General features: G+C 34.2%; 1 protein-coding gene across 2 annotated transcripts; it reads left to right on the top strand.

Annotated features, from left to right (window-relative positions):
• Positions 1-625: 625 nt before the first annotated feature.
• PDCD4 (programmed cell death 4) lies at positions 626-26,067 on the top strand. 2 transcript variants are annotated; one of them, XR_013995005.1, is made up of 13 exons: positions 626-760; positions 5,286-5,392; positions 9,945-10,247; positions 11,803-11,897; positions 13,513-13,626; positions 15,625-15,846; positions 17,397-17,494; positions 18,408-18,522; positions 21,356-21,463; positions 21,694-21,804; positions 22,518-22,657; positions 25,310-25,422; positions 25,924-26,067. XR_013995005.1 is itself a non-coding variant. In XM_081074687.1 (12 exons), the coding sequence occupies exons 2-12, from the start codon at positions 5,350-5,352 to the stop codon at positions 25,368-25,370; spliced, it is 1,410 nt and encodes a 469-aa protein (XP_080930813.1). In that variant the 5' UTR covers positions 626-760; positions 5,286-5,349; the 3' UTR covers positions 25,371-26,067. The 2 variants fall into 2 exon arrangements, 1 of the variants encoding a protein (XP_080930813.1); XM_081074687.1 differs by having other exon boundaries at positions 25,310-26,067.
• The last annotated feature ends 557 nt before the right edge of the window (positions 26,068-26,624 follow it).

Here is a 26,624-nt window from a genome sequence, read left to right as displayed (position 1 = left end):
AAACCCAGCCTCGGAGTCGGCTGTGTGTGAATTTGAAGCGCTGTGGCCTGATTAGTTGTGATGAGTAAAGGGACTTCCAAGAGTTTCTGAGTGTTTCCTCATCTGTGAAATGGGAGTGATTTCCATCTCCAACGGTTGGCAGCATTTGCTGAGATAGCCCTTCACGTGGAGTTTGCACACTGTAGGAACCGAGAAGTGATCAGGAACCAGCTAGAGAAGGACTTGTAAAGAGGAAGGGTCTTCCCGAGGAGTGTCCCGCTTTGGAGGCAGGCGACCTCAGGAAGCCCAAAGCCTGTCCTTGAGCCGAGCTTGCTGACTGCCGTGTGAGGCAATAGGTGAGCATGTCAAGGTCGTCTCAGCCTAGTTTCCACCCCAGGGAACTGCCCTTTCGCCCACGCTTCCGTCCCACGGCGCCTCCCAATGTCCCCCTACTCGGGGAGCTGCCAGCCCGGCTCCCAGCCCAGCGAATCCAGGGAGCCCGATGCGCATGCGCCTTCCGGCGCCCCTGCCCAGCTGTCCACGTTTCACTTCCCTCCCTTTGCCTCCGCAGCTCCCGCTCTACCTCCACGATTGGCCAGCCGACCTCCTCTCCTCGGCCAATAAACGCCGGCCTCTCGCCCCCGTGTTACTGGGTAGAACAAAACAAAAACAAACAGAGCGAGAGGGGCAGAGACTCTGAGAGGCGGCGTAGAGGCTGAGGACTGGGGTTAGGCCGGTGGACCAGGGACTTGGGCGAACGGCGGCGGCGGCGGTCCGAGGGGTCAGTACCTGCGGCGCGGCTCGCACGCTGGGAGGACTGCGCCCTCTCCCCAAGCCCCGGCCTCTCCTCGGAGCCAGACGCACGTTGGGAGGGGGAGGGGGCGTGGAGGCCGTGGCCCCGCGGGCCGGGTCCGGGGCCGCGGGCGGGGGTCCGGCCACCTCCCTCGGCCCCGCAGGCCCAGCCGCGTCGGCCTCAACGCCCCGGGCTACGGAGAACCGGCCCCGCTTCCCTCCTTCTAGGCTCGGGCGCGGGGCGCGGCGGCGCGGGCCCGCCTCCTCCCGGACCCCTGCCCGCTTGGCCGGGCGCGCGGGGCGCTCCTGGGCGAGGGCCTCCTCCTCGTCCCCGCGGAGGCCCAGGTGTCATTTTTATGTGGGGTGGGGGGCGTTGGGAGGCGCGTGTCTGGCCTGCCTCGAGTCTTGCGAGGGAGCTGGGCGCCCGCCCCGCCCCCCTGGCCGCCTTGGGGCCACGGAGGAGGCGCCCCCCGGCCGGGCCTGCCGGTGCCGGTGTCCGGGTGCCCAGGCCCGGCCCAGCCCCCGCCGAGGGCCGGTCGGGCCTGCGGCGGCGGCGGCGGGGAAGCGGGGAAGCGGGCCCGGCCGCTACGGAGGGGGCCGCGCGCGCCCCGCGGGCGCTGGGAGGCGGACACGTGCCCGCCGCTCGGCCCCGCGCCGACTTCGCCGCGCCCCTCCTCCGGCAGAGGGTGGTCTTTTTCTAGTTTCAATGAAATCTCCCAGAGAAAACAAAGACGGGAAGGGAGCCCCCTTTCTGCGAAGTGCGTGCTGTGTGTGCTGCGTGTGTCAGTTTGGTGCTGCAGTGCGCACGTGAGGGTTTTTAACTTCGTTTTGCAAGAGCTTCAGGAGGGTCTGCGGCGTCAGTATCGCGGTCTCCGGGTGTCCTTGGGGACAACTGGCTGCAGAGCCAGCAACGGTGTACTATCCACCGTAGATGATTAAAACGATTAAAAATGCAGCTTCGTTTGTGCGGGGGGCGGGGGACTGCCTGTTTTGACTTGTGTCTTCACTGTTGAGTTTTAGTATTTTGGCTTTCTCGCTAGTGTAAGGCTTTTTAGGAAACCACCGTATCCTTTTTTTTAAAAAAAGCAACCACTGCAGATATATTCTAAATGTAATTATTGGTATTTATATCCTTAACGTTCCCTCATTGTAAGTTTATTAAATTCCTTAATATCTCAGCAGGCAGCTTTGAACTATATTTTGATTTTTTTTTCTGTTGTAGTAATAAGAAAAATAGTTATTTGGAGTGCATAAGTAAGTGACACTGACATTTTCTGTAGAGCTCAGTTTCGAATCATTGTGGTTAAATAATTTCAGTTGGTTTTAAGTTGCTAATTAACTGTGATTGTAACCCTGGAATGAATACAAATCATTTTCGAGTTAACATGTGGACTAACCTTGACTCCAAAAATTGTCAGAGGGTTTATCAGGTATATTTCAGGAAATAGATTTTTTGGGGGGTGGGGGAGAGTGAGGCTTTTCAAGGGAATGGTGTGACTGTTGAGTACTTCTGATTGAATGTTTCTGTGAAACTTTTGAGAAATGAGAACAATGTTTAATTTCAGCCTTAATTTTGTCTAACTTATGTATAATTTTGTTTTCTTATTGCAAATGAATTTTGTCGTTTAGTATGACTGATGTGGAATTTAGATTTTTTTGCTTTACATTTTCTGAAGTTTGGGGCAGAAATTTTAAGCGTTGTTAAGTAAACTGGATAAACCCCCTCCTACTTTGAAGCAAGTTAAAATATGGAACATACCTTTATCATTATCTAAAGTCTTAAAACTTCTGTGATGCTCTCAAGTGTGACTGAGTTCTTGATTGCGTTATCATTGCCTGAAGACACAGATGGCTATTTTATGATTACTTAATAAAAACAAACTTGGTGAGTTATAGGTAATCACGACCTGGTCATTTTCTTTGCCCAGCTGAATGTCTTCTGTATAATAGTTGAAAATAAATGTTATTTTTAATGTTTGGGAAACAGTATTTAAAAATTTTATATAACAGTAGGAGTCTTATGTTTTAATAAGCTTTTTTCTGTTAACCTTAAAAAGAATCTTCCTGTGGGATACTAAAATCTTGTATTGAACTTGTGCAAACAGACCTGGATCAAGAAGGTCTAGGTTTTTAATCCTGGTTTTTCCACTGAGCAGCTGTCTCTCTGGAGAGATCACCTGCCTTCTCTGAATCTGTTTTGTGTGCACAGTGGGGTACCTAGCTCAAGATTGTTCTGAGAGGTACATGAAATAATGCATGTAAAATTCATTTTGAATTATAAAGGGCTTTGTAAACCAGTTATAATCACTTCATTTCCTTTGTTAGCTAGGTTCTGCAGAAGTATTTTCTCAAAAGATTATACTTGCATCAAGTATGAACTTTTTAATGTAACTAGTGTAAAAAACTCATGCACACATTATATAACATTTTCTCTTTACTGTAATTGAAATGAAACAGATACAGCATTTTCAGCCATGGAGGACTCTCAGTGTTGAGGTTTGCCAACTATTTGTTCATATACCTAGGTGCATATGTTTTTAAGGTTCTTCCTTCCCCCACCCCCCAATCCAGAGTTGGTGCAAATTGTGACTCTATATAAATATCTTTCAATATCATATGTCTGTTTATTCTGAATAGAATTAGAGTGATGTCACCATTTTGTTAATTTCCGAAGCAGTGTGGTAGCATCTTAGTAGACCAAGGATTACCGTATTTTGCCATGTATAATGTACACTTTTTTGCTCAAATTTGTGAGGGGAAAAATAAGGATGCACCGTGTACAAGTGTAGTACTAATTCTCTATCTATAAATGTTTTTAATTCTTTTATTTATGCATATAAGTTAAAAGTGTAACTAGAAATCAATAACAATATCTGTATGCAAATAATCGGTTTTGTTGAACTTAAGACGAAGTTGCAATGACGAAGAGTTCTTGGCCTTCTGTGATGGATAAATATCGTACATTTGTTTCTGGTACATAAAATTTCTTGTACCTTGTATCTGTTCTTGTGTTTTGTAATTATTTGTTGCATAAAATTTCTTGTATTATAATATGTTTAAAAATAAATGCTAAAATTCCTTTATAATACAGAAAACAAGTACCTAAAGGTAAACAAATACAAATTTGAATTAAAAAATTAAAATGAAAGATTTTTTCCCCCCTGAAAGTTTGCGCCAAAAAACGTGGGTGCACATTATACACAGGAGTGCATTATACACGGCAAAATATGGTATGCCATATTAAAAAGTTTATCATTTTAACATAAGGTGTGTTTATTTTTTACAAAATAATATCCTTTTCTGGAGGAAAGGGCTATGAAATTATATTAAAATAGTATATTTAAAAGTGAGGGAGGGACTTAAACTGAGTTTTGAGTTGAGGACTCCTGAGTTTGAGTCCTCAGGAAGTCCTCAGGAAGGACTTTGAGTCCCAGGAGGCATCGTATATAATAATTCTAAAATGACATCTAACAGTTGGTTATGTTCTATGAGAAAGATGTACTTTTCTGTAGTTCATTAGTCATTTTCATTAATTTGTGCATATAAAGAGAAGAGCACACTGCTAGTGAAATGATTGTAAATGACTGGAAGGACTTATATCTAAAGAAGGACTCTATATCTATATGACTTAAATAGATAAATACTTAAGTATTATAAACCACTATTTGAAAAATATTTCCAGAGAGATTCTGAAATCATATTTGGTTACACCTTCTAGAGATAGTTCTCCTGAAAATATATTTTGATAGTCTTTGTTTCAAATAACATTGAATTTATATCACAAATTATTTAAAAGGTAACTGATTTCATCAAAATCTTCCAGCATTAATAATTTTTAAGCGATTTTGAAACCAAAGTCTAAAATATTTAGATGCTAATGTCATTGTACTTATTCCTTTTTAAAATAGGTAAGGTTTTTTTTAAAAAAAGGAATAGATTTTTCAGATTATAAAAATAATACTCTTGTTATGGAAAACACCAATTTAAAAAATTTCTTCCCATCTCAAAGTCTTAAAGCAGTAATTATAGATACCTAGGTGGTGAAGTGACAGATCTGCCTTCAGATATGTTCTAGTGTGAAAAATAACACAATTGTGATACTCTTGATTAACCAAAACTGTGTTGTTTGCATTTTGTAGTGCTCATAATTCATTGGCAGCAAACTACCCAATATTTATGTATATCAATTTGATTATGAGGAATGTTATTCCTAAAATATTTGGAGTGTGTGTATACTCAAGTAACTTGAAATAAACATGTATAGCAATATCTTTTAATTCCAACTTAAAGGGGTAATATGGCACATCCAGAAATGTGGACTTTTTTTGGATATAGATAAGCTTCTCAAGAAGATTGAAACCAAATATTAAAGCTGTGTTTCAAAGTAAAGTGAACTCTTTAAAAAAAATAGAATGATGTGATGATTTAAAAAATTTTTTTTTAAGTGTGGTTAAGTTGAATTTACCTTAATTATATCAATTTGGAAAATACTGAAACTTTTTTTCTTTTTAAAGAAATAGATACCAAAGGAAGACTTCCATTTGGTAATTTAATCAGTGCAAGTGAAATTAAGAAACAATGGATGTAGAAAATGAGCAGATACTGAATGTAAACCCCACAGGTAAGTATTAATATCTTGAACCTTAACTGTCTAATGAGCAAGTTTCAGGCCATACCAAATTTTGTGAAGGTATGATATTAAAACTGTTTTTACTTTAAGGACTGTCTTATTTGTGCTATAAGAAAATAGATTCATCTTATTTATAAAATCAAGTTTGTGATTCTTATTTTAATAGAAATTCATTACATGTCCTTATTCTGCCTATCCTTTCACATTTCATACATTCTTATTCTCCACTATTTGTAATAAATTATATCATGCAGAATGTAGAATAGTGCACCTGCTCATTAACATTTTCACACAAGTTAGTGATTTCTACAAGGTAAACTATTATCAGTATCTTTGCTATCTTTCCTAACTAGTAATTTATATTTTATAAATTAACCTATGGGTATTTTCTCTTAGTTTCCCATAATGCTTAGGTAGCGCATTATTAATCATAAAGATGGTTTCTGAAATAGATGTCCAAATTCTAATTAATGTCAGACAACTTAAAATATATTTTTAGCTTTCAGAATAATCTTTATAGAGAGTTAATTAGGATTTTGAGATATTCTGAATAGTGAGAGGTTTTCTTCCCAGTACTGCCTTAAAAATCTTGTAGTTCTTCAATACTTAGATGGGCCTAAGACAGACCTTCTTTGCAATAAATTCTTCCTGTAACAAATATCCAAGTCAGATAAACTAGTGTACTAATTCTAACTGCTACTCTTACCAGCTTTGTTACTTTGGGGAAGTTATTTGCTATGACCTTCATTTTCCTCATGTTTAAAACTGAGCTATAAGTATCTTCTCCCTAGGTTTATTGTTGGGATTAAGTAAGATATAGTGCATGTGTCCATAGCACATGTTATGTATATAACAAATGAAAATGTGCTAATATTATTAATTCTAATTCTGCTACTCAATGACCAGTACTTGAAAATATGCTTGTCTGGTACTGTGGTAATATAAATTGGATTGGTGACTAATGAGATGTCAGAGAATTCAGAAAAAGGGAATTAGTACACAGAAAAATTTGAATTCGCCACATTCTGTCCTCAGGTTTTTTATGTTTTTAATTTGGCTTTCTCAAAGTCAGATCAATAGTGGTTATGGAACCCCAAAACTTAGGTGAGTATGAATAGCAAAATATAAAAGAGCAATTGCTATAAAAAAACATGGATTGAAAATTATAAGGTCTAATATATGAGGTATGACAATTAAGTTCCCTAACTCATCCTAGAAAAAGTGCTACATACCTCATTGCTGAATATCACTACAGTCACCTTCGAAGTACTCCCCTTGGGAAGCTATATGCACTGATGCCAGCACCTAGTCCACCCTTTAAAGCAATTTTGGAACTCTGGAATGGCCATCAGAGCTGTCGTCATATTATCCTTGATGTCCTGAATGTCATCAAAATATCTTCCTTTCAATATTTCCTTTATCTTTGGGTAAAGAAAGAAGTCATTTGGGGCCAGATCAAGTGGGGACGGAGGATGTTCCAATACAGTTATTTGTTTACTGGCTAAAAACTCCCTCACAGACAGTGCCCTGTGAGCTGGTGCATTGTCGTGATGCAAGAGCCATGAATTGTTGGTGAAAAGGTCAGGTAGTTTTCATCTAGCTTTTTCACGCAGCCTTTTCAGCACTTCCAAATAGTCAACTTGGTTAACTGTTTGTCCAGTTGATACAAATTCATAATGAATAATCCCTCTGATATCAAAAAAGGTTAGCAACAAAGGTGCAATAAGTTCGCAAACTTAATTGTTAGATCTATAAAATATGCCTAGATATGTCTACTGCTGCAGATGTATAAAAATGTATTTGAAAAGATATTAGAATAGAAAAGAAACTTAAGTGTGGGAAATGTTTAATTTGAATACTTTAGTTTTCCAAGGGAAAATTTAAAGCATTTTAGTATACTTCTAAGTCCTTAGTCTTCTGGATGAGTTTGGTGGTTCACTTTAATTGTAGCATAATGAAAAGGAGTATGTTACAGGTAGATGTTTAATGTTTTCTTCAACCACCCACTCTTAATTGAAACTCCATCTAATTTGAGGACTGCTCTTTCCTTCTTCGTAATCTGCTTTTCTCTCTTTACATTCAGTCTCTTGCTCATCCTGCCTCTTTAGCTGATACCACTCTGTTGTACTCTAGCTTTGTATTTTCTATAATTATAGTAATGGGAGATTCCAATGTGGGTTTGAATCCTGACCACAATCCATTTTAGACACGTAACATTTCTGTGAAACATCTTCATCTGTAAAACGAGGATGAGCATCTTCATTATAGAGCCTTGTGAGGATTATAGACTGACCATGCATGCAAAGTGCCTAGGATATAGAAGCTGGTATCTAGTAGGTAATAATGATGGGAATGGCAGAAGTACTACTACTACAACTACTACTAGTGGTAGTTATAGTAGTGTAGTTATGATGATGGTTATAATGATAATACAAACTCACCCTCCTAACACTGGCTTCCTTTCCTAGTCTAGAATCTTGAAGATATCGTTAACACTTTTCTTGGGCCTATTTTGTTTCAAAACTCTTTATTTTTTCAATAAAAGTGTCATTTTCTTATTTACTCTGGTTACTACCCTGTGCCCTTTCCAGTTAGTATGTGTCTGAATTACTGCAACATTTTCTTAGCTAATCTCCCACTTTATACTTTCTCTTTTTTCTAAAACCGTGTTTCCCAAAAAATAAGACCTAGCTGGTCCATCAGCTCTAATGTGTCTTTGGAGCAAAAATTAATATGACCCGATTGTATATTATAGAAAAAGAAGACCGGGTCTTATATTAATTTTTGCTCCAAAAGACGCATTAGAGCTGATGGTCCGGCTAGGTCTTATTTTCGGGGAAACACTGTATATTCTGTATTCTTCACCAAACAAATTCCCACTACTGGGTCAGTAGGTCAGTAATGGTCACATACTAGCATGTCATGATTCCCTGCCAATTACACCAAGTCCGAGCTCTGGCCATTTCAATGTGGGAGTGGTCAGCAATTATTCTGGTGACATAAGCGGGGACAAGATCATGAAGGACCTTAAGCTACAATGTAATGAGTTTACACTTTATTTTGACCTAATGGGAATATCTGCAAATGGTTTTCAATGGGGGCATGTTTTAGAAAATTAGTTTCCATGCAGTTTGGTGAATGGTTTGAAGACAGAAGGCATGGATACTAATACTTAGGAGACTAATGAAGTCATTTGACTCTATTTAATGTTTTTTTTATTACTTTTTGTCAAGAATTGTAAAGATTTTAACACATCTCTGCTTTTTAAAGGTTGATTTAAATTTTTTTTAGTTTCAACATATTGTGGTAAAACATGTTAAAGTACATGCATATAGACTTGACACATCCTAATTACATTTAAGAATATTTAAAACCATCTGAGGGATTTAACTCTGACTTGAGTTAGAGCCATAATGAAGAAAACTCTGGCCTAGTGAGAACTAATTTAGTAGCTTTCTGACTTAAAAAGTTTTCAGAGCAAAGCCAAGTGTCTATGTCATTTGATCTCCACAGACATTTGAGTCGATAGTATGAGGAATACTTCACTTGGTGATGAAGATACAAAGAAGTGCATTTCCTCTTTTGAGTCTTATTTGGAAAAGCAAGACTATTTAAAAAGAAATAAAGTAATTTCTGTGGTGTGGTTAATCAGTGGTGTGTGAGCATTAGTGTTACTATGGCTAGAATTGTTAGGAAAGTTTTAGGACTTGAGCTTTAGACTTGAGCCTAAAGGATTTTGGTAACTGAAAAGACCAGGGAGGCCGACATTCTGAACAGGCGACCATTGGGAACTCCAAATACATTGCTGTCTTTTAGGGGATAATATACAAATCTTATATAAGCTGGAAGATGATTAAGTAATATGAGACAATTTTGGAGAGATGAATTAGGACTTTGAGATGATGGCTTTGAAAGCAAGCTTTATTTTTGAAAGCAGTGAACAGTTGACTAATCATATGGGATCACTTATTTGCCAAACGCCTTTTAGGTTCTTCAGATTAGTAATATTCCCTAAGTATCTGTAATTAATCATGAGATATGTTTGGCAAGTTTAAATACTTTCAGTCATAGTTTCCTTTTCTGTATAAATGATGTAATAGTTCTCACACTTGTGGGTAAATGACAAAGTGCCAACCAACACAGTGCTTGATAAATATTAGTTTATCTCCCTTCTCTCAAGATCCTTAGTCTTTTCTTACTGTCTCCAACTGCTTAACTCTCTTAGCTCATAAAAGTCTAAACATTTTTATATTTGGTATATATATTAATACAGATTTTAGGATCTAAATACATGAGATAACATGCTTTCAGTAAATTTAGTTCATTAACATTCAGTGCCTTAGTTTACTTTTCCATGATAAAGTGAAAAGTAATCTTGTCTAGTCATTTATTAGATTGAACCGTCTGAAATTGCCAATATGTGACCATTACTGACCTGCAAAAATAGTAATTTGATGTGATTCAACTTAACATAATTTATGGCTATAACTGGTATAACGAGATGGTTAAAATACTTATAATTTTCTTCATTTTCTTCTTTAAGATCCTGATAACTTAAGCGACTCTCTCTTTTCTGGCGATGAAGAAAATGCTGGGACTGAGGATATAAAGAACGAGATAAATGGAAATTGGATTTCGGCATCCTCCATTAATGAAGCTAGAATTAATGCCAAGGCAAAAAGACGACTACGGAAAAACTCATCCCGGGACTCTGGCAGAGGCGATTCAGTCAGTGATAATGGAAGCGAAGCCCTGAGAAGTGGAGTAACTGTACCAACCAGTCCAAAGGGAAGGTTGCTGGATAGGCGGTCCAGATCTGGGAAAGGAAGAGGACTACCAAAGAAAGGTTGGTATATACCATATCCAAAGAAACAAATGGAAACAAATGTCTGGTTCTTGTACTACAATTTCCTTCTAGGAATGAGAGAAATTTAAACAACGAAAACAAGGTTATTGATTTGTATTTATTTTTACATAGTAATAATCTGAGGATGATTTCACTTTTTCTTTAAGTTGAGCCTTTCTTATTGTTTGAAAAGATTTAGTTTTCTTGAGCAGACCTGTATTATTTCCAGCAAAATACACACTGATGTTTTGTACATCGGTTATGAATTGTGCATATACTCTCTAACTTTGTTCGAAAGAAATAAAGTTGGAAATTTTATCATACGTATTGTTTACTGAATCTAATTGTGTCCATTGTGAAGAATACATGATAAATATAAATTTGGTAATATTTGGATCAGAATTTTAATGATTTCATAGATCTGGTTATGAATTCACTTTACTTCTATTTACTTTGGGTGCTGGAGTGGAATGGTCTGTTTCACTGTTGTATCTCCAGTGCCTGGAATACTGACTAGCAATAGGTACTTAAATATTTGTTGAATGAGGGGTCTGTCAGCTTTTGTCAGTAGTAGGATTTTGCTACAATTTAGAGATTTCACCAGCTTCTGAATGGTGGGAGCTTCAATTTCTAGTCTAGGATTTTTGTAAAATGTTTTTGTGATCTGTCCAAAATTGTTTTTCTTATTGAATAGCTCTACAACCATTGGTTGGCTCAAAATTGAACCTAGTTCTCAGATTCTCTTTTGCTCTGGTGGCAAGGATTATACTCTAGGTGGCATAAAATAAACACCTCCAAAAAAATATTGGTGATACTGTCAACATCATTAAAAATAATTCAATATATTGAGCCTTATAAAAACATTTCAATAAGTTTATGTAGAAAAGCAACTTTGAAAGTTGGAATTGTTAAACTTGTTTTGGTTGGCTTGTATATAGATGCAGAGAGAAATAATGCTGTTAATGCTTAAATAACAGTTATTTGTAAATGTTGCTGGTTGCAAAGTATAGTTTAATGTATACTTTTATATCTAATGAGTATTTGACCTTAAAACATTAGATTTTGGTTACGGTGCTTCTTTGTTAAATGATTTTCTCCCTTGTTAAATTTTCTATGCCACATCTTCCTGGCTCAACATATTTCTTTTTTGTTTTGATCTCAGGAAATGTCAAATAAAATGTAGAGCTAAACTGTAATATCACCTGCTTTGAGGTCCTTGACACAGCTATTTTTCTGATTTTTTGTTTGTTTTGTTTTTTGCTTTTATTTTAAAGCAGCTGCCTTTTTAGTTTTAACTTTATAAGCTATTTCAACTTGATGTTTTTAAAGTAAATTATAAAATATATAATATCATTACTGAATAAGCAGTGATCTGAATAAAAATAAGTTTAAAGTATAACTCGCAGCTGGAAAAAAGTAACATAGAAATTAAAAGAGTTTTTTAGCTATTATTTTAATTGACATTGGAACTTCTAGAGTTATTTCAGATTGTAATTAAGATCTGTTGAACTCTGAACTTTGTGCCCTTTATTTTGTCAATTGTAAACTTTTACAGGTGGTGCAGGAGGCAAAGGTGTCTGGGGGACACCTGGGCAGGTATATGATGTGGAGGAGGTGGATGTGAAAGACCCTAACTATGATGATGACCAGGTATCAGTGTTTTTTCTTGTTTTAATATATATTTAAATACTTAAAAACTTTTTTGATCTCATGTTTGTAGCTTATTCTTATGTTTGTCAAATCATTTACTCTGTATCTATAACATGTTAAGTCATGTGTGATTATATAGTGCGTATATAAACTAATGTGCATATATATAACTTATGATTTTATATATATGTATATATGCACTCACATTAGTATATGTATGTAAGTTATATATATACTCAGTACCTTCAGACCTTAGGTTAATTTTGGATTAGGAAACTAAGTTAATTAATGTAACGTATGCATAACTTTCAGTTGGTTTCTGAAGTGAGTCAAAAGTGGATCTTTGCAAGTTCACTTAGGATTATCAAATTGAGTATTTTTCAGTAAATTCTTTTGTGTTAATACAGTTTCTATAGTAATGAGAATTAAGAAGAACATTCTTTTGAACATCGTAAAAGAGTTATAGATATTAAGCTCTTTTTAAATATTACTGTTTAGGATGACAACTATGGTAAATTTGAAATGTGGATCTTTTTTCTAGCAACAGTGCTGAGAAAGTAAATTTTTAATAGACTTTACAGTGAATTTATGTATATTTATCTTTTTACTGGAAAATTTCTAACTTTTATAATAGTAGAATAGCATAATGAACCTGCTTGTATTCATCTTCCAGCTTTACCAACTTCAATAATTAAGAACTCATGGCCAATCTTATTTGATTCTTTACCTCCAGTTACTCTTCCTGTTATTTCTGTTCCTTCTCACCCTGCATAGCCCTGGATAAAGTACTATCTGTAAAATAAAATAAGATGTGGTGATGAAAATTTTAGTCAGGATGTATGAGGGCATATATTAGATTGTTCTTATTGTGTATACACTTAACTATTTTAGCTAAGAGGCGGACATGAGAATATTTCTAAAAGAACATGAAAAAACATTTTAAAACCAGTAGAATTCAAATACCATAGAATCAAATACCATAGAATACCATAGAATTCTAATTTTAATAAAGTATTTCAAGTGTATGTTGTTAGACTGAAGCCGGTCACAAGTTGCATATAAACATTTCAGGGCATTTTTGAGGAGGCGGGGATAGAAGATTAATGGACATTAATCTTACTTCTTTTTGAAATTTCAATTTTATGGTGCTTTTCCTTAGGGAATTTTTAGTCACTGCAACATAGATTTTTTGTTATAGACATTTATTCTGGTAATACTAATCATGGAAGCTTTGATTCCTGCTTCATTTTTTTCAAAAGTGAAGTTTTAATGAAAATACTAAATATGATAGGAAGCCATCTTAAAGCTTTTTGGACACTGAAAGATTGGTTTTTAGAGAGCTATAAAGAACTAACAGAAGAATGGGGGATTGGGAGCAAGTCATATATTTGTTGTGGTTAGGGATTCCAATCTATATATTTATTGTATTCAGAACAGAGACAAATTCCGTTTTTCTGTAATGTAAGTGATCAAAGCATGTAAGTTTCCTCGCCCTGAATTGGGATTACTAACCAGTTGAAATGTAAAATTCTAAAACAATTTCAGTTTATCTGAATATTTTGTTCTTTAATTTGTAACTCTTTCTCCTCCCCCCACAACACCCCCCACCCTTCAGGAGAACTGTGTTTATGAAACTGTAGTTTTGCCTTTGGATGAAACGGCATTTGAGAAGACTTTAACACCAATCATACAAGAATATTTTGAGCATGGAGATACTAATGAAGTTGCGGTAGGTTTAAAGTTGCAAGTATAATTTATTTCATATAGGAGAGAAAACGCTATTAAAAGTCAACATATCTAGAGTGGTCTTGGATTGCCGAATAAGTTTAAGTATTTTCTTTTGCATAAATGAATTTCTAACTAAGAAATGGAGTAAAATGTCATAAGTTTGGACCAGTTCTTATCTGTTTTGGATCAGATGAGGGCTATGTGCCATTTCCTTCCTTGAAAAATGGCACAAGATTTTGATAATTTTTATAATTGTAACATTTTATAATTGATAATTTATAAAGTATAATTTTAACAATTTCAAGGCATTTATGGAACTTCTGAAGCCTCTTCAAGGATTCTAGTTAAAAATGCCTGACTTGGTTCCATTTTTTTGACATTCGATTTGGTGCTCAGGGTTAGGATAAAATTTATCTTTGTACTTTGTCCAAAAAAAAGAACACAAAGATTTCGAAAGGAATGTGTGTGAAAGCAAGAAAAAATGTCATAATTTGTTACAGTAATCTTTTACTGTGTTATGAATTGTTCATAAAGTAAATCTAAAAAGGTAAAATGAAATTATTGGTCTATTTATTAGGATTACTGACTTAAAGTAATAAAATTGTGATTCTTTAGAAGACTTATAATTTAGATTTTTTTAATTCAGACTGGCCTTTCTTGGTTTGTCTGATAACATGAGGTTTGATATCTTTGGATTTGTACAATTTGAATATAAAACAAATATTTGTTCAGTGCATACCATGTGGAGAAATTTATAATAGGTGACTCCTGCTCTTTTGAAGTTCAGTGAAGTGAGGGAAATGATATATATATATATAAACATTATTAAAATATAATATGAAACATTCTATTATATAGGAAGAATTTAACTAAGACCTATGGAGGCAGAGACTTTTGAAATCTTATCTACCTAGCATGGGACCAATAGTATGCTATGTGTTTATTAACTGAGTAGTACTATGAGCAGACTGCTATGGAAGCATAAAATGGAGAGTAATAGAAGAGATGATTCTGAGCTGTCTAAGGATGGTTAGGAATTTGCCAGGGTAGGTAGGTTTTCTGGGAAGGAGGAATATTGTGTTTATAGGCAATGAATTAGCTGTTCAAGCATTGTCCAGGAAGATGAAACTGAGTGGGAAGAGACTACTAACAAGGCCACAAGTTAGGTGCCTGTGAAAATAGTTCTGGCACCCTCTTAGTAGTATACCATGATTTAAATATTCTGAGAAACCGTTGAGTCTAAAGGAAGGCACTCTAAGTAACTTAGTTAGAATTTAGCCTGTAGGGTCAAACTGCCATATTCCACTTCCAACTTGGCCATTCCAGCTGTGTGCCCTTGGCAAAGACTTAATTTTTCTGTGCTTTGTGTATGATGAGTATGGTGATAATCTCTCCCTCAAAGGGTTGTTTTGTGTATTATATAAAATAAAGTGGCTGTTAATAATGCCTGATACATTATTAGTGGTCAATAAGTAATAGCTGCTGCTATTATATTTTTAATAGGAAATTGAGCTTTATCCCAGTATTTAAAACAATAATTCCACTTAAAAACAATGATGTAAGATCTCATATTAAATTTAATATGAAAGTATAAAGTAAATATTTATGTGAAGAGAAAGCTCTGAAGAAAAGTAGAATATAAACAGCTTATGATGATGTGAAGTAAATCTCTAAATGCTCATAAAACAATATTCCTAGAAATATTAATAGATAAGGTCAGAGAGTTAGTTATCTTCTAATAACAAACTTAGTTAATATGTGTTTAATAAACTATTTTAGGTATAATTCACATTCTTGGTTGAGTGATGTTCAGACAGTTAAAGCTGGACAAAGTTGCTATGAAATTTATGTGCAGAGTAAGATGTTTTTATCGAATCTCTCAAAATATAACTGCTTCTCTGATCATTTTCAAAGGGGGGAGAAGGATAGATAAATAAAATCTTGATTTATTTAGAAAAAATAAAGTATATTGACTATTGACATACTTTTTTTTGAGTAGGAAATGCTAAGAGATTTAAACCTTGGTGAAATGAAAAGTGGAGTACCAGTGTTGGCAGTGTCCTTGGCATTGGAGGGAAAGGCTAGTCATAGAGAAATGACATCTAAGCTGCTTTCTGACCTTTGTGGGACAGTAATGAGCACAAATGATGTGGAGAAATCATTTGATAAATTGTTGAAAGATCTACCTGAATTAGCATTGGATACTCCTAGAGCACCACAGGTTTGTACGACTTTCTTTTGTTCATTTTCTTGCCCCCACTACCCTTCCACTATAGAAATAATACATGCTCCTAGGAAATTTTAGTGGATAAGAGAGGAAAATAGAGCACATATTTTCTACCATACAAAGATAGCCCTCTAATATTTTAGTGTCTTTTTCCCTAACTTCTTTTTTTTACTCCCAACCATAGTTTTCATGATACTATAGTTTTATATCCTGCTTCACCCCGCTCCCATGCTCTGTATGCTTTTAGGTCATAATTTTTTGCTGTATGTGGATTCTGTTATATGTAATTAAGCTGTTTTATGAGCCAGGATTTTTAAAATGTAGATTGTTATAATTGAAGATTAAATTTGCTTAACTAATGTTTATTATAAAAATAATCATAAGTAAGTCTGTTCCTTTTTGTAGCTTTGTGGGGAAATAATTAGAAAATTCGTGGTTTATGCTTCTGTTTAGATTCTGTCCTCAAAGTCTTACACTTTTATTAGATTTAACACATGCTGACACTGTAATATGACTTTCTGGTTTGAAATTGAAAATGTGAAATTATTGCTGTCTACTTGACCAAAGTTTTAAATCAAGGTAGGAGCACTTTACTTAAACATTAATTTAGGAATAAAGTATAGGTAGGATAATTCCTAAATGCTGTTTCTGTTATACTTTCTATGACAGATAGTAGTCTATGTAAGGTTTGATTGATCTGTGATTCAAACATGGAATTTTTTTCTTTTGATACCAATATCCATACTATTAAAAATTATTACATACGTTCATATTCATTATAGAATTTTAAAAAAATAAAAGCCAAAACATAAAGGCCAGCAAATATAATCACTGTTAGCATTTTGGTGTTAAATTTTCCATTCTACTTTCTGTGGATATATGTCAGTGTACGGTTTTTTATATTCTTACTTTTTTTTTTTTTGTTTTAATAAAAAATGGAATCACATTGAGCGTGCTATTTTGTAATTGATTTTTCTTATACCATAAAATGTAAATATGTGGTAAATGTATTTTCCTGTGACCATATAGTGTACCATCTTATGTACCATTAAAGCACACCTTTGTTCTTGAACACTACTTTCCCATTTTATGATAATGCTGTGAATATTTATATTTTCAAATAAATATTTCTACACAAACTTTTCTCTCTAAAATAAATTCCTTTAAGCAAACAGTTTTTTGAGAAAACCAGTTTTATTTTGTTTCAGTAGAGAGGTGTCTCTTGACTTGAAGTCATTGACTTAACAAGGATTTTTGATCACATACTCTGTTCCAAGCAGTGTGCAAGGTGTTGGGGGTTCAGTAGTGAGCAAAATGTATGTGACCCCTCCTCTTTCTGCTGGTACTTAACTTGAAGGTTAAAACGTGAGCATGTATGCCAAGCATAACTAGTAGGTGCTAAATAGATATTTTTAAAAATATTCCAACATGTCTTAGGTATTGAGTGTAGTTCAGCCAATTTTCATCATTTATGTATTTAGTAATTGTGTCCTATAAAGGTTTGTTTTGGTTTTTTAATATAGCTTTTTTTGTTCTTATTACAGTTGGTGGGCCAGTTTATTGCAAGAGCTGTTGGAGATGGAATTTTATGTAATACCTATATTGATAGTTATAAAGGAACTGTAGATTGTGTACAGGCTAGGTAAGTAAGTCCATTTTCCTACTTAGAATCTCAAAATAGGGGAAATTCTACAGGATTCTATTGAAATGATACTTGAATTAATCAAACATTGTGGACGACTATTTGTCATTTATGTGTATTTTCTACTGTTAAAATTGAGAGATTGTTGGCATGATATAACAGGAAGAGGACAGTACTATAATGCAGAAGTTTGGGTTTTTAGCTAAACCATTAGCTATCTTCATGTCAAACCACTTTTCTCTGGATCTCAGTTTCATAATTTATGAAACAAAATGATTGGACTTAGAGTATTCTGTAAGTCCCTTCAGATTTTAACATTCTGCAATATTCTAATAAGATGAATATTAACAAAGGAGCCCAATTTTTTATTTATCTGCTATAGAAATCTTAAGAAATAATGTTTTCCAGTCTTGTTCTTTGATATAATTAATTGTAAGCTAAATGTGATATTTGGGAGTTATGCTGTATGATTCTTTATAACTTCCTAGAAACTTTGATTTGGACTTAGCCATGTCTTAGATTTTCTCAAGTGTAGATGTTAATTTTCTGGGATTACTTCTGGGCTATTTTTGGGAAGGCATGGATCTAAGTAAAAGTTTTATGTGAAATGTTCCTTCTCAGTGTTGATCACTTATTTTGTAATAACATTAGATTTTTATGGACCAAGGAATGAAAATTATAATAGACTATGAGAATATTAACATGAGAAGCAATTTTTTTTTTTTTGCTCCCAACTTTTTATTTTGAAAAATAGTTTTTTAAAAGACTTTTCAATTTTAGGTTGCTTTTGCGTTATGTGAAAGCTTTTTGTGAATATGGTGGTGTTTTTTTTTTAAACTTTATAATTTGGTTAACCGGAAGCCTGTCCACGTGTCAAAATTAAGTTTATTTATTTATTTAATATGTTTTGTAGAGCTGCTCTGGACAAGGCTACTGTGCTCCTGAGTATGTCTAAAAGTGGAAAGCGCAAAGACAGCGTGTGGGGCTCCGGAGGTGGGCAGCAATCTGTTAATCACCTTGTTAAAGAGGTAACTATTGGGTGGTACCTTTAACTTCATTTTATGTATTCCTCTAGCTGGTATTTTTGTGCACAAAAATTAAGTTTAGTCTTAAAGCTGCAAATGGAAAATTGAATCTTTGTATATTTGGCTTTGAATTATATAATTTTTGCTATAAATTATACAATAATTATATAATTATTATTAAGTTTGTATGGTTTCCCTGACTTAAAAATGGACTGTATTACAAGGGCTTTCATGAATAATTATAAGAAAGCTGTATATGAAGGAATGCATGTAGTGTTTTTCTTATATTGGTATTTTAAAATGTTCAAATATTATTGAAATAAGACTTATTTCCAGTAATTATCCATTTTTGTATGAGCAATTTGTAATTAGATAGTCTCAGGTTATAAATTATGAATATGCACACTAGAGTAGATCAGAGTGGTAGATTTTTGTAAGGAGGTTCACTACCTATATGCATGCTTTAAAAGAAAAAGTAATTGATTTATTACATTTAAATGCCAGATTTATTTTTTACAGATTTTTTTTTGGCAGTAAAATCATGTTTTATATCAAGAAACCAAAAGTATTTAATCTCCGTATTTGCAGATTTTAAGAAAATTAGATTTACAGTTAATGTGCTTCTGATTTTGGAATACAATCTTCACGTGACTATTGTTTCAATACTTAATTTGTTAATCATATGTATATCTAGTTTGAGTGTTGAGCTTAAATTATAGTTTGTGCTTTGACCATTTTTGCCTTTATATGTATTAAGATAGATGAATTGGTGTTTGAAATATCATGATTGTAATAACTTTTAAACAAATTAAAAAATTATTAGAAAAATTGAGTATAAAAACAGTCAAGATACCAGGGCAGTTTGGCAAGAAAATGAAATAAAAGGCACCTAGATTGGAAAGGAAGTAAAACTATCTTTATTCTCAGCTGACATGATCTGTATAGAAAACCAAATGAATCCACACACACAAAAACAAAACAAGCAAAAAGCCAAAGTATTAACTATTAATAATAAATGAATTCAGCAAGGTAGGATAAAAGAGCAATATACAAAATTCAATTCTACTTCTATACACTAGAATGATCTGAATTGAAATCAAGAAAACAGTTACATTTACAATAGTATAAAAAATGATTACAATATTTAGGAATAAATTTAACAAAGAATGCAAGTCTTGTACACTGAAAGCTGCAAAACATTGTTGAAGAAATTAAAGAAGACTTAGATAGATATCCCATGTTTATGGATTAGAAGATTTAATAATGTTAAGATGGTAATACAGATGGTCCCCAATTTAACGATGATTTGATTTTTTGACTTTATGATGGTGTGAAAGCGATACACATTCAGGAGAAACTGCACTTCAAATTTTGATCTTTCCTTGGACTAGAGAAATACGCAATAGGATACTTTCTTGTGATGCTGGGCAGTGGCAGTGAGATGATTTTGCCTAACTGTAAGCTAGCATAACATCTGAACACGTTTAAGATAGGCTAGGCTAAAATAAACTATGATGTTCTATAGGCTAGGTGTATTAAATGCATTTTGACTTAACAATATTTTAAATTTATGGTGGGTTTATTGGAATATAACCCCATCCTAAGTTGAGGAGCATCTGTACTCCCCAAAATTAATATTTGGAGAAACTGCCAAACTATTTTATGGTATATGAATTAACAAAAAATGGTCAAGATACAAATTGAAATAAAACTACCAATATTTGAGCTTGAGGCTGAAATTATTTTGATATCCATTTATGTTTACATGGAAGGATGAGTTGGACAAAGAGGACTTTTAGAAATGTTTACATGTATTTGAATTTATCGGTCTCAAAAATGCACGGAACCTGATGGGAAACATTTAACTACTTTAAGTTACATCACAGTTTAAAAACTAAGTGATACAATTTAAATAATAAATTTATGTATAATTATAGTGAAAATTTTATTCAAATAATATGTTAAATATTTACTACTCTAAGGCATAATAGAAATTATCAGGATTTATTCTGTTAAGCAAATTTTACTTTACCTTTTATCAAATACATTGTAGAAATACGAAATATGAAGTGGAAGATACATGAGATTATTTTATTCAGTCAGTTAACATTGAACATCAACTAGGTGCAAAGGTGATTTTTAACAGGCAGTGTATAGGGAGGAACATTCCTAGTTGAAGTTCTTATGCTGATAAACTTTTCCTCCTTTTCTCTGGAGTCATAGATGTTATTGTACAAATTTGAACAAGAAAGACTAAGACTTACCTCTTTAGCTATAACTGGAAGCTGAATTACTTAATGATGAATGTTTTAGATAACGGGTTTCAAATCCTCAGTTGTAGAGAAAAGAGAAACTATATGGAAATCTTCACCCTGTGTAGTAAAGTCCTGATACCTCATTTTTTGGATCCCAGTGCATTATTAAAGTCATCCTGATGGAAGTGAGAGTTTGTGCTACTTGAAAAAGTTCGAGACTTTCAGCTAGTGCCCTCTAGTGGTATTTAAGATCCTTTTTTACAGGGAGCATTGAAGAATTCTGGTCACAACTTACGGTATGTACGTCTTAAGTCTGCACATAGATATCACTGATTATTAAAGACACACTGAAGCACTGCATTTTCTTCATACTTATGAACCATTTAAAATTGGGGATTTACTTTTTAATTATGAATATATTCTGTTATGGTAGTGTCATGTCAAGTCTATATGTTCTTAAGACAGCTGTTTTTAACCTGCTATTTCACTATGTAATGAGATGAGTAGTAAATCCTTTAGGCAAAGCACAATTTTTTTAAAATTCAGAAATTCTAACACATCTCAATTTTTGAATTTAATAGATTGATATGCTGCTGAAAGAGTATTTACTCTCTGGAGACATATCTGAAGCTGAACATTGCCTTAAGGAACTGGAAGTACCTCATTTTCACCATGAGCTAGTATATGAAGTAAGATTACTTTCACATGCCAAAGAGAATGATTTAAGTGTTGCTTTTTGTATCGTGGTACTTAATGCTTCTTTAATAATAAACATCTTTTTAAAAATTTAAGTTAAGGGAGAAAGTTTTAAATTTTTTATGATTATAATTACATATTAGACAAAAGGGATCTGATACATTTTACGAGCAGTCTCATATGGATTAATAACCCAAAATTCATTCATTCATTCAATTTTAAGGCCATTATAATGGTTTTGGAGTCAACTGGAGAAAATACATTTAAGATGATTTTGGATTTATTAAAATCCCTTTGGAAATCTTCTACCATTACTCTAGACCAAATGAAAAGAGTAAGTATAACATTAATTTTGAACAATTTTTAGGCTTATACCTTAAATATATAATGATTGAATAAAGATTATGAATTGTTAATGAAATTTTCCTTTAAGTATGTTTAGTAGTATGCCTGTAGGGTTTTTTTTCCTAATGGCAATGTTTATGTTTGAACCGTTTTGCAGCCATTTGTTGGAAAATAACACTTATTAATGAGTTTTTTGTAACCTGTATTTTTAAAAATGTGATTGTGTTCTTCCTCAAGAGTTCTGTTTCTAAGATACGATAATTTCTATTTTTTTTTTTGATAATTTCTATTTTATATCTAGAGAGAAACATGAACTTTTAACAAATTATACTTTAAAGTATTTAAATTATTCCTATTTAAAACTATACATTATTATTAAAGTATTGGTGAGGTTCTTAACTTGCCTTTTATTTTTTCGAAATGTAGTAAAGTATATAGAGAAGTGATGGGGAAGAAATGTGTCCAATATCTGTTGTCTGGAGATGTTTTGAGAGAACAGTTTTAAATTAAAACAGTCTGTCACTACTATCTGTTACATTCTATAACTACTACCTACTATCTGTATATTTCAAGATTCAGATGTGACTTCAGTCTTTTACATGAATATTTGGTCTTAAATATAGCTTGATGACAGTGATGAGTTATATGGCATTCTGTGTTTTGTATGGGCTAACATTTCTGTATATAATTTCACTGTTTTAGGGTTATGAGAGAATTTATAATGAAATTCCGGACATTAATCTGGATGTCCCACATTCATACTCTGTGCTTGAGCGGTTTGTAGAAGAATGTTTTCAGGCTGGAATAATTTCCAAACAACTCAGAGATCTTTGTCCTTCAAGGTACTTTATTACTTTCTTAACATAAAATCCTGGCTTAGGTGCTTGGGAAAGCTAAGCTAATTTTCTGTCATTCCAGCTCTGTCCAGAAAAATGGTATCTTCCCTGAAGTCACTCAAGAGTCAAAATCATCTAGTTTGAGTTTATGGAAAGACAAGGGCCGAGCTTATTTTGTCCCTTATAAATTCATACAGGACTACCTCATGAAGCCACTGGAAGGGAACTAATTTTGTGGAGCAGTTCTGTGTATCAGGCTCCGTTCTGAGTAGTTTAAATATTATTTCAGTGTAGATATTATCACCAGTAAGATGAGAAAATTGAGGCTTTAGGGAGCTGTAAAATGTTTCTTTTCTAAGGTCACAGATGTAGAAGCCAAGGATCATTCCACATTTTTTCTGGCTTCAGAGAACTAGGCTCATTCCTGTATTCTACATTGCTTCCTTTTGCTCTATAGAATGGAGAATTGGGGCTAATTGGATTTTATCCACTAGAAAGCATTTGTGGGTGTGTGCACGCGCGCTCACGTTGTGATTCTTTGGAGGTATATTTGTGCTGCTAGGATCTGACTCTTTAGTAGTTGATGAATTTTTTGTTAAAGCTTATGATGTAATACGAGGTGTGATCAAAAGATACGGTGAATGTTTAAATTTAAAAAAATTAATACAATAAAAGACACACTGCTATTAATCCCCTTCAAAATACTCCCCCTCGGGGATGGCTGGTGAGCTCAGTTGGTTAGAGCATGGTGCTGGTAGCACCAAAGTTGCCGGTTCTATCCCCGCATGGACCAGGGCGAGCTGCACCCTCCTTTAAAAAAAGCAAAACAAAACAAAACAACCCCCCCCCCTCGCTTTGAACACACTTATCCCATTGTTCTTGCCATTTTCTGAAGTAGTTCTGGAAGTCGTCTTTTGTGAATGTCTTTACTTCATCCTCCATCATGACAATGTTCTGTGTCATACATCACTTCTGGTACAGCAATTTCTGTTAAATACAGACATTGTGGTGTGTCCTCATCCACCTTATTCATTGGATCTGGCACCGTGGGACTTAACACCTTTTCCCCAAAGTCAAAATGACCATGAAAGAAAAACATTTGGAATCGATTAAGAACATCGAGGCAGCCACCACAGCGCAACTAAAGACACTCACGAAAGAGGACTTCCAGAACTGCTTCAGAAAGTGGCAAGAACAATGAGATAAGTGTTTTCCAAGCGAGGGGGAGTATTTTGAGAGGGATTGATGGCAATGCATCTTTTACTGTAATAAACATTTTTTTAATTTAAACATTCACTATTTTTTGATCACACCTCATAGGTATGAAAGTTTAGTAATGGTTGAACTTCTTATGTGGGTCTGTTTTATGTACATTTTAAATTTTTGTAATTTTTATCAAAAAATTTCTAAGCTGTCTATATTTTTAAGTGTATTGTGTGTTTTAAATCTCAGAATACTTGCTGGTAGTGTTTTTTTGCTCTAGAAAGTAGAAGCCATTAAGAGAAATGGATAAGATAATGGTGGAAGATAGTTGAATGGCTTGGATAAAAATGTTTGAAAAGGTAGATTTCTCCTTGGTGATGGCACCCTTTATGTATTGATGTGCCAAGTAGTATACTTCAGTAAAAACTTAACTTTGGCAAGACTTCTTGCTACTTACTGCTTTGTTCCCCACTTTGGTCTTCTAATATGGTAGTCTATGACTTTATGTTCATGAAAATATAGCTGGTTTCCATGTAAACTTGGTATGAAAATGGGTCAGCACTTGGCACTGGCTTTTTAAAAAGGTTTTCAGCCTCTGTGCAAAGTAACTGGTTATCTATTGTGGCTTTACTCTCAAGTATCAATTGAGGAGATACCTAAACTTTCTGGGTATACCATAGAACTTTGACTTTTTACTCTCTCTCCTTCTGCTTATTTGGGTGAACTGCACATTTGTGTGTGGTCTCAGATGCCTGCGTATGTTGGTCTAGGGTCAGAATAAGGACTAATTCTGCCTAAGCTCTCTTTCCTACTTACTGCTTTTGGCTGCTGGTCAACTATTCCTCCTGGGTTGTTGTTACTGTATGTAGCTAGGGTGTGGTTACAGTACAGAGCAAGGCCGCTTGAGTTTGAAATAGCTGGAATCCCCCAAATGAGGCATAGACTGGAATTGGATTCTGATTTATTTTTCCATATTTAGGTTATGGCTTTTCTACATCTGAATTTTTTTAATTTTAAACATGGCTAGTTTGATAGGTGCTGTAGCTCTAGTTTACATAATTCCAAATTATGTTGTTTACTATTTTGCTCACTGTTTAGCTTTCAAATAATATTAATAACATAGAAATAAATATTAAATTTCTAAATAGCAAATGTTTCCCTCATTTATATTTTAACTTTTTTATGTAACTCCATTTGGACAATGAACTTATTTCAATAAGCTTTTATTCAACTAAAAACTGCTGAGATTAGCAGTTCATTGATATGCTATATCCTAGGATATATAGCAGGGAAAGTCTGTTTGAAAAGATTGAGAGGCATATTGATTTTTTTTTTTTAAATGATAAAAACCTTCAAAACTTAATGAGTAACCAGGAAATACCAAGTTTTTAATTTTTAAAATTGACCATAGTCAAAATTATATCTGTTTTCATGTTTATGTTCTTTGTATTACAGGGGCAGAAAACGTTTTGTAAGTGAAGGAGATGGAGGTCGTCTTAAACCAGAGAGCTACTGAACATAAGAACTCTTGCAGTCTTAGATGTTATAAAAATACATATATCTGAATTGTAAGAGTTGTTAGCACAAGTGTTTTTTTTTTTTTTTTTTTTTTTTTAAAGCACTTGTTTTGGGTACAAGGCATTTTTGAAATTTTATAGACTTACATTTAAGGGGAATTTTTAAAGGAAGTGTTTTCGTTTTTTCTTTTCTTTCTTTTTTTTTTTTTTTTTTTGAGGGTATAAAGGAGGGACAGAAAACAGAAAAGTAACCACTTCTTAAGTGGAATATTCTCATAAGCTACCTTTTGTAAGTGCCATGTTTATGACCTAATCATTCCAAGTTTTGCATTGATGTCTGACTGCCACTCCTTTCTTTCAAGGACAGTGTTTTTGTAGTAAAATCACTGGTTGATACAAAGCTTTATTTAGGGGGTAAAGTTAAGCTGCTAAAACCCCATGTTGGCTGCTGTTGTTGAAATACTGTGCTTTGGGAGTTAAAAAAAAGTTATTTCTTTGTCTTGAAGAATTTTAAGAAAATGAGTCAGTCATGAGACTTATTCATCTTTCCAGGGAACATACTGATTGGTCTTAAAGACTAGACAGTTAAGTAAATGGTGGCTGGAACATCTATTTTTCTACAAAACTGGAAAAATGAACCTGGTTCTAGAAGAATGTATGACAAAATAAAATGTGTGAAGCAGTGTTGATTCTTTATTGGGAGTACATTTATTTTAGTTTTTTAAACAACTTATTTCACACAGTAAATTTTAAATCACATAAAGGAGCATATTTGAACCTAGTGAATTTAAACTTTGTTTTTTACAAACTTTTAAATCCCAAGTACAATAGTAAATAATATCTTTTAGCATTATACTTGGGAAATACATGCACACTTCCTTATTTTTTGATTTTTATAGCTTAATGAAATTTCTAAAAAACATATTACCTTTCATTATTCTTCACTTGATCTTAGCCAAAAGGCTGAGAAGCGATACCTTTCATTATTCTTAAGTTCTATTACTGAATGTTTGTGTTATAAAAAATTATTCTTTAAAGACTCAAAAGTTTTATATTTATTCAGTGTCTGTATAGTAGCTGCCAGTAAATAACAATCATCTAAAGAATGATCACATTTCTAACCTCTTTTACAGATCCTTAATTTCTCAGCAAGGCCCAAGGTCTATGCTAATTTAAATGATCTGTTATTTGACTGCAGCAAACCAACCAAGAATTATATTCAGAATTTACAAAGGTATTCTTAGGAATATACC

This window comes from Rhinolophus hipposideros (genome assembly GCF_964194185.1).
Source record: "Rhinolophus hipposideros genome assembly, chromosome: 15".
NCBI lineage: Eukaryota > Metazoa > Chordata > Mammalia > Chiroptera > Rhinolophidae > Rhinolophus > Rhinolophus hipposideros.
This window is presented reverse-complemented; position numbering and strand designations above follow the sequence as displayed.

Excerpts from the sequence above, each read along its gene's own strand:
- PDCD4 (XM_081074687.1), top strand. The coding sequence starts at position 5,350 with ATGGATGTAGAAAATGAGCAGATACTGAATGTAAACCCCACAG. Across the intron at positions 17,495-18,407 it reads GTAGATTGTGTACAGGCTAG|AGCTGCTCTGGACAAGGCTA; the intron begins GTAAGTAAGTCC and ends TATGTTTTGTAG. Across the intron at positions 21,464-21,693 it reads ACCATGAGCTAGTATATGAA|GCCATTATAATGGTTTTGGA; the intron begins GTAAGATTACTT and ends TTCAATTTTAAG.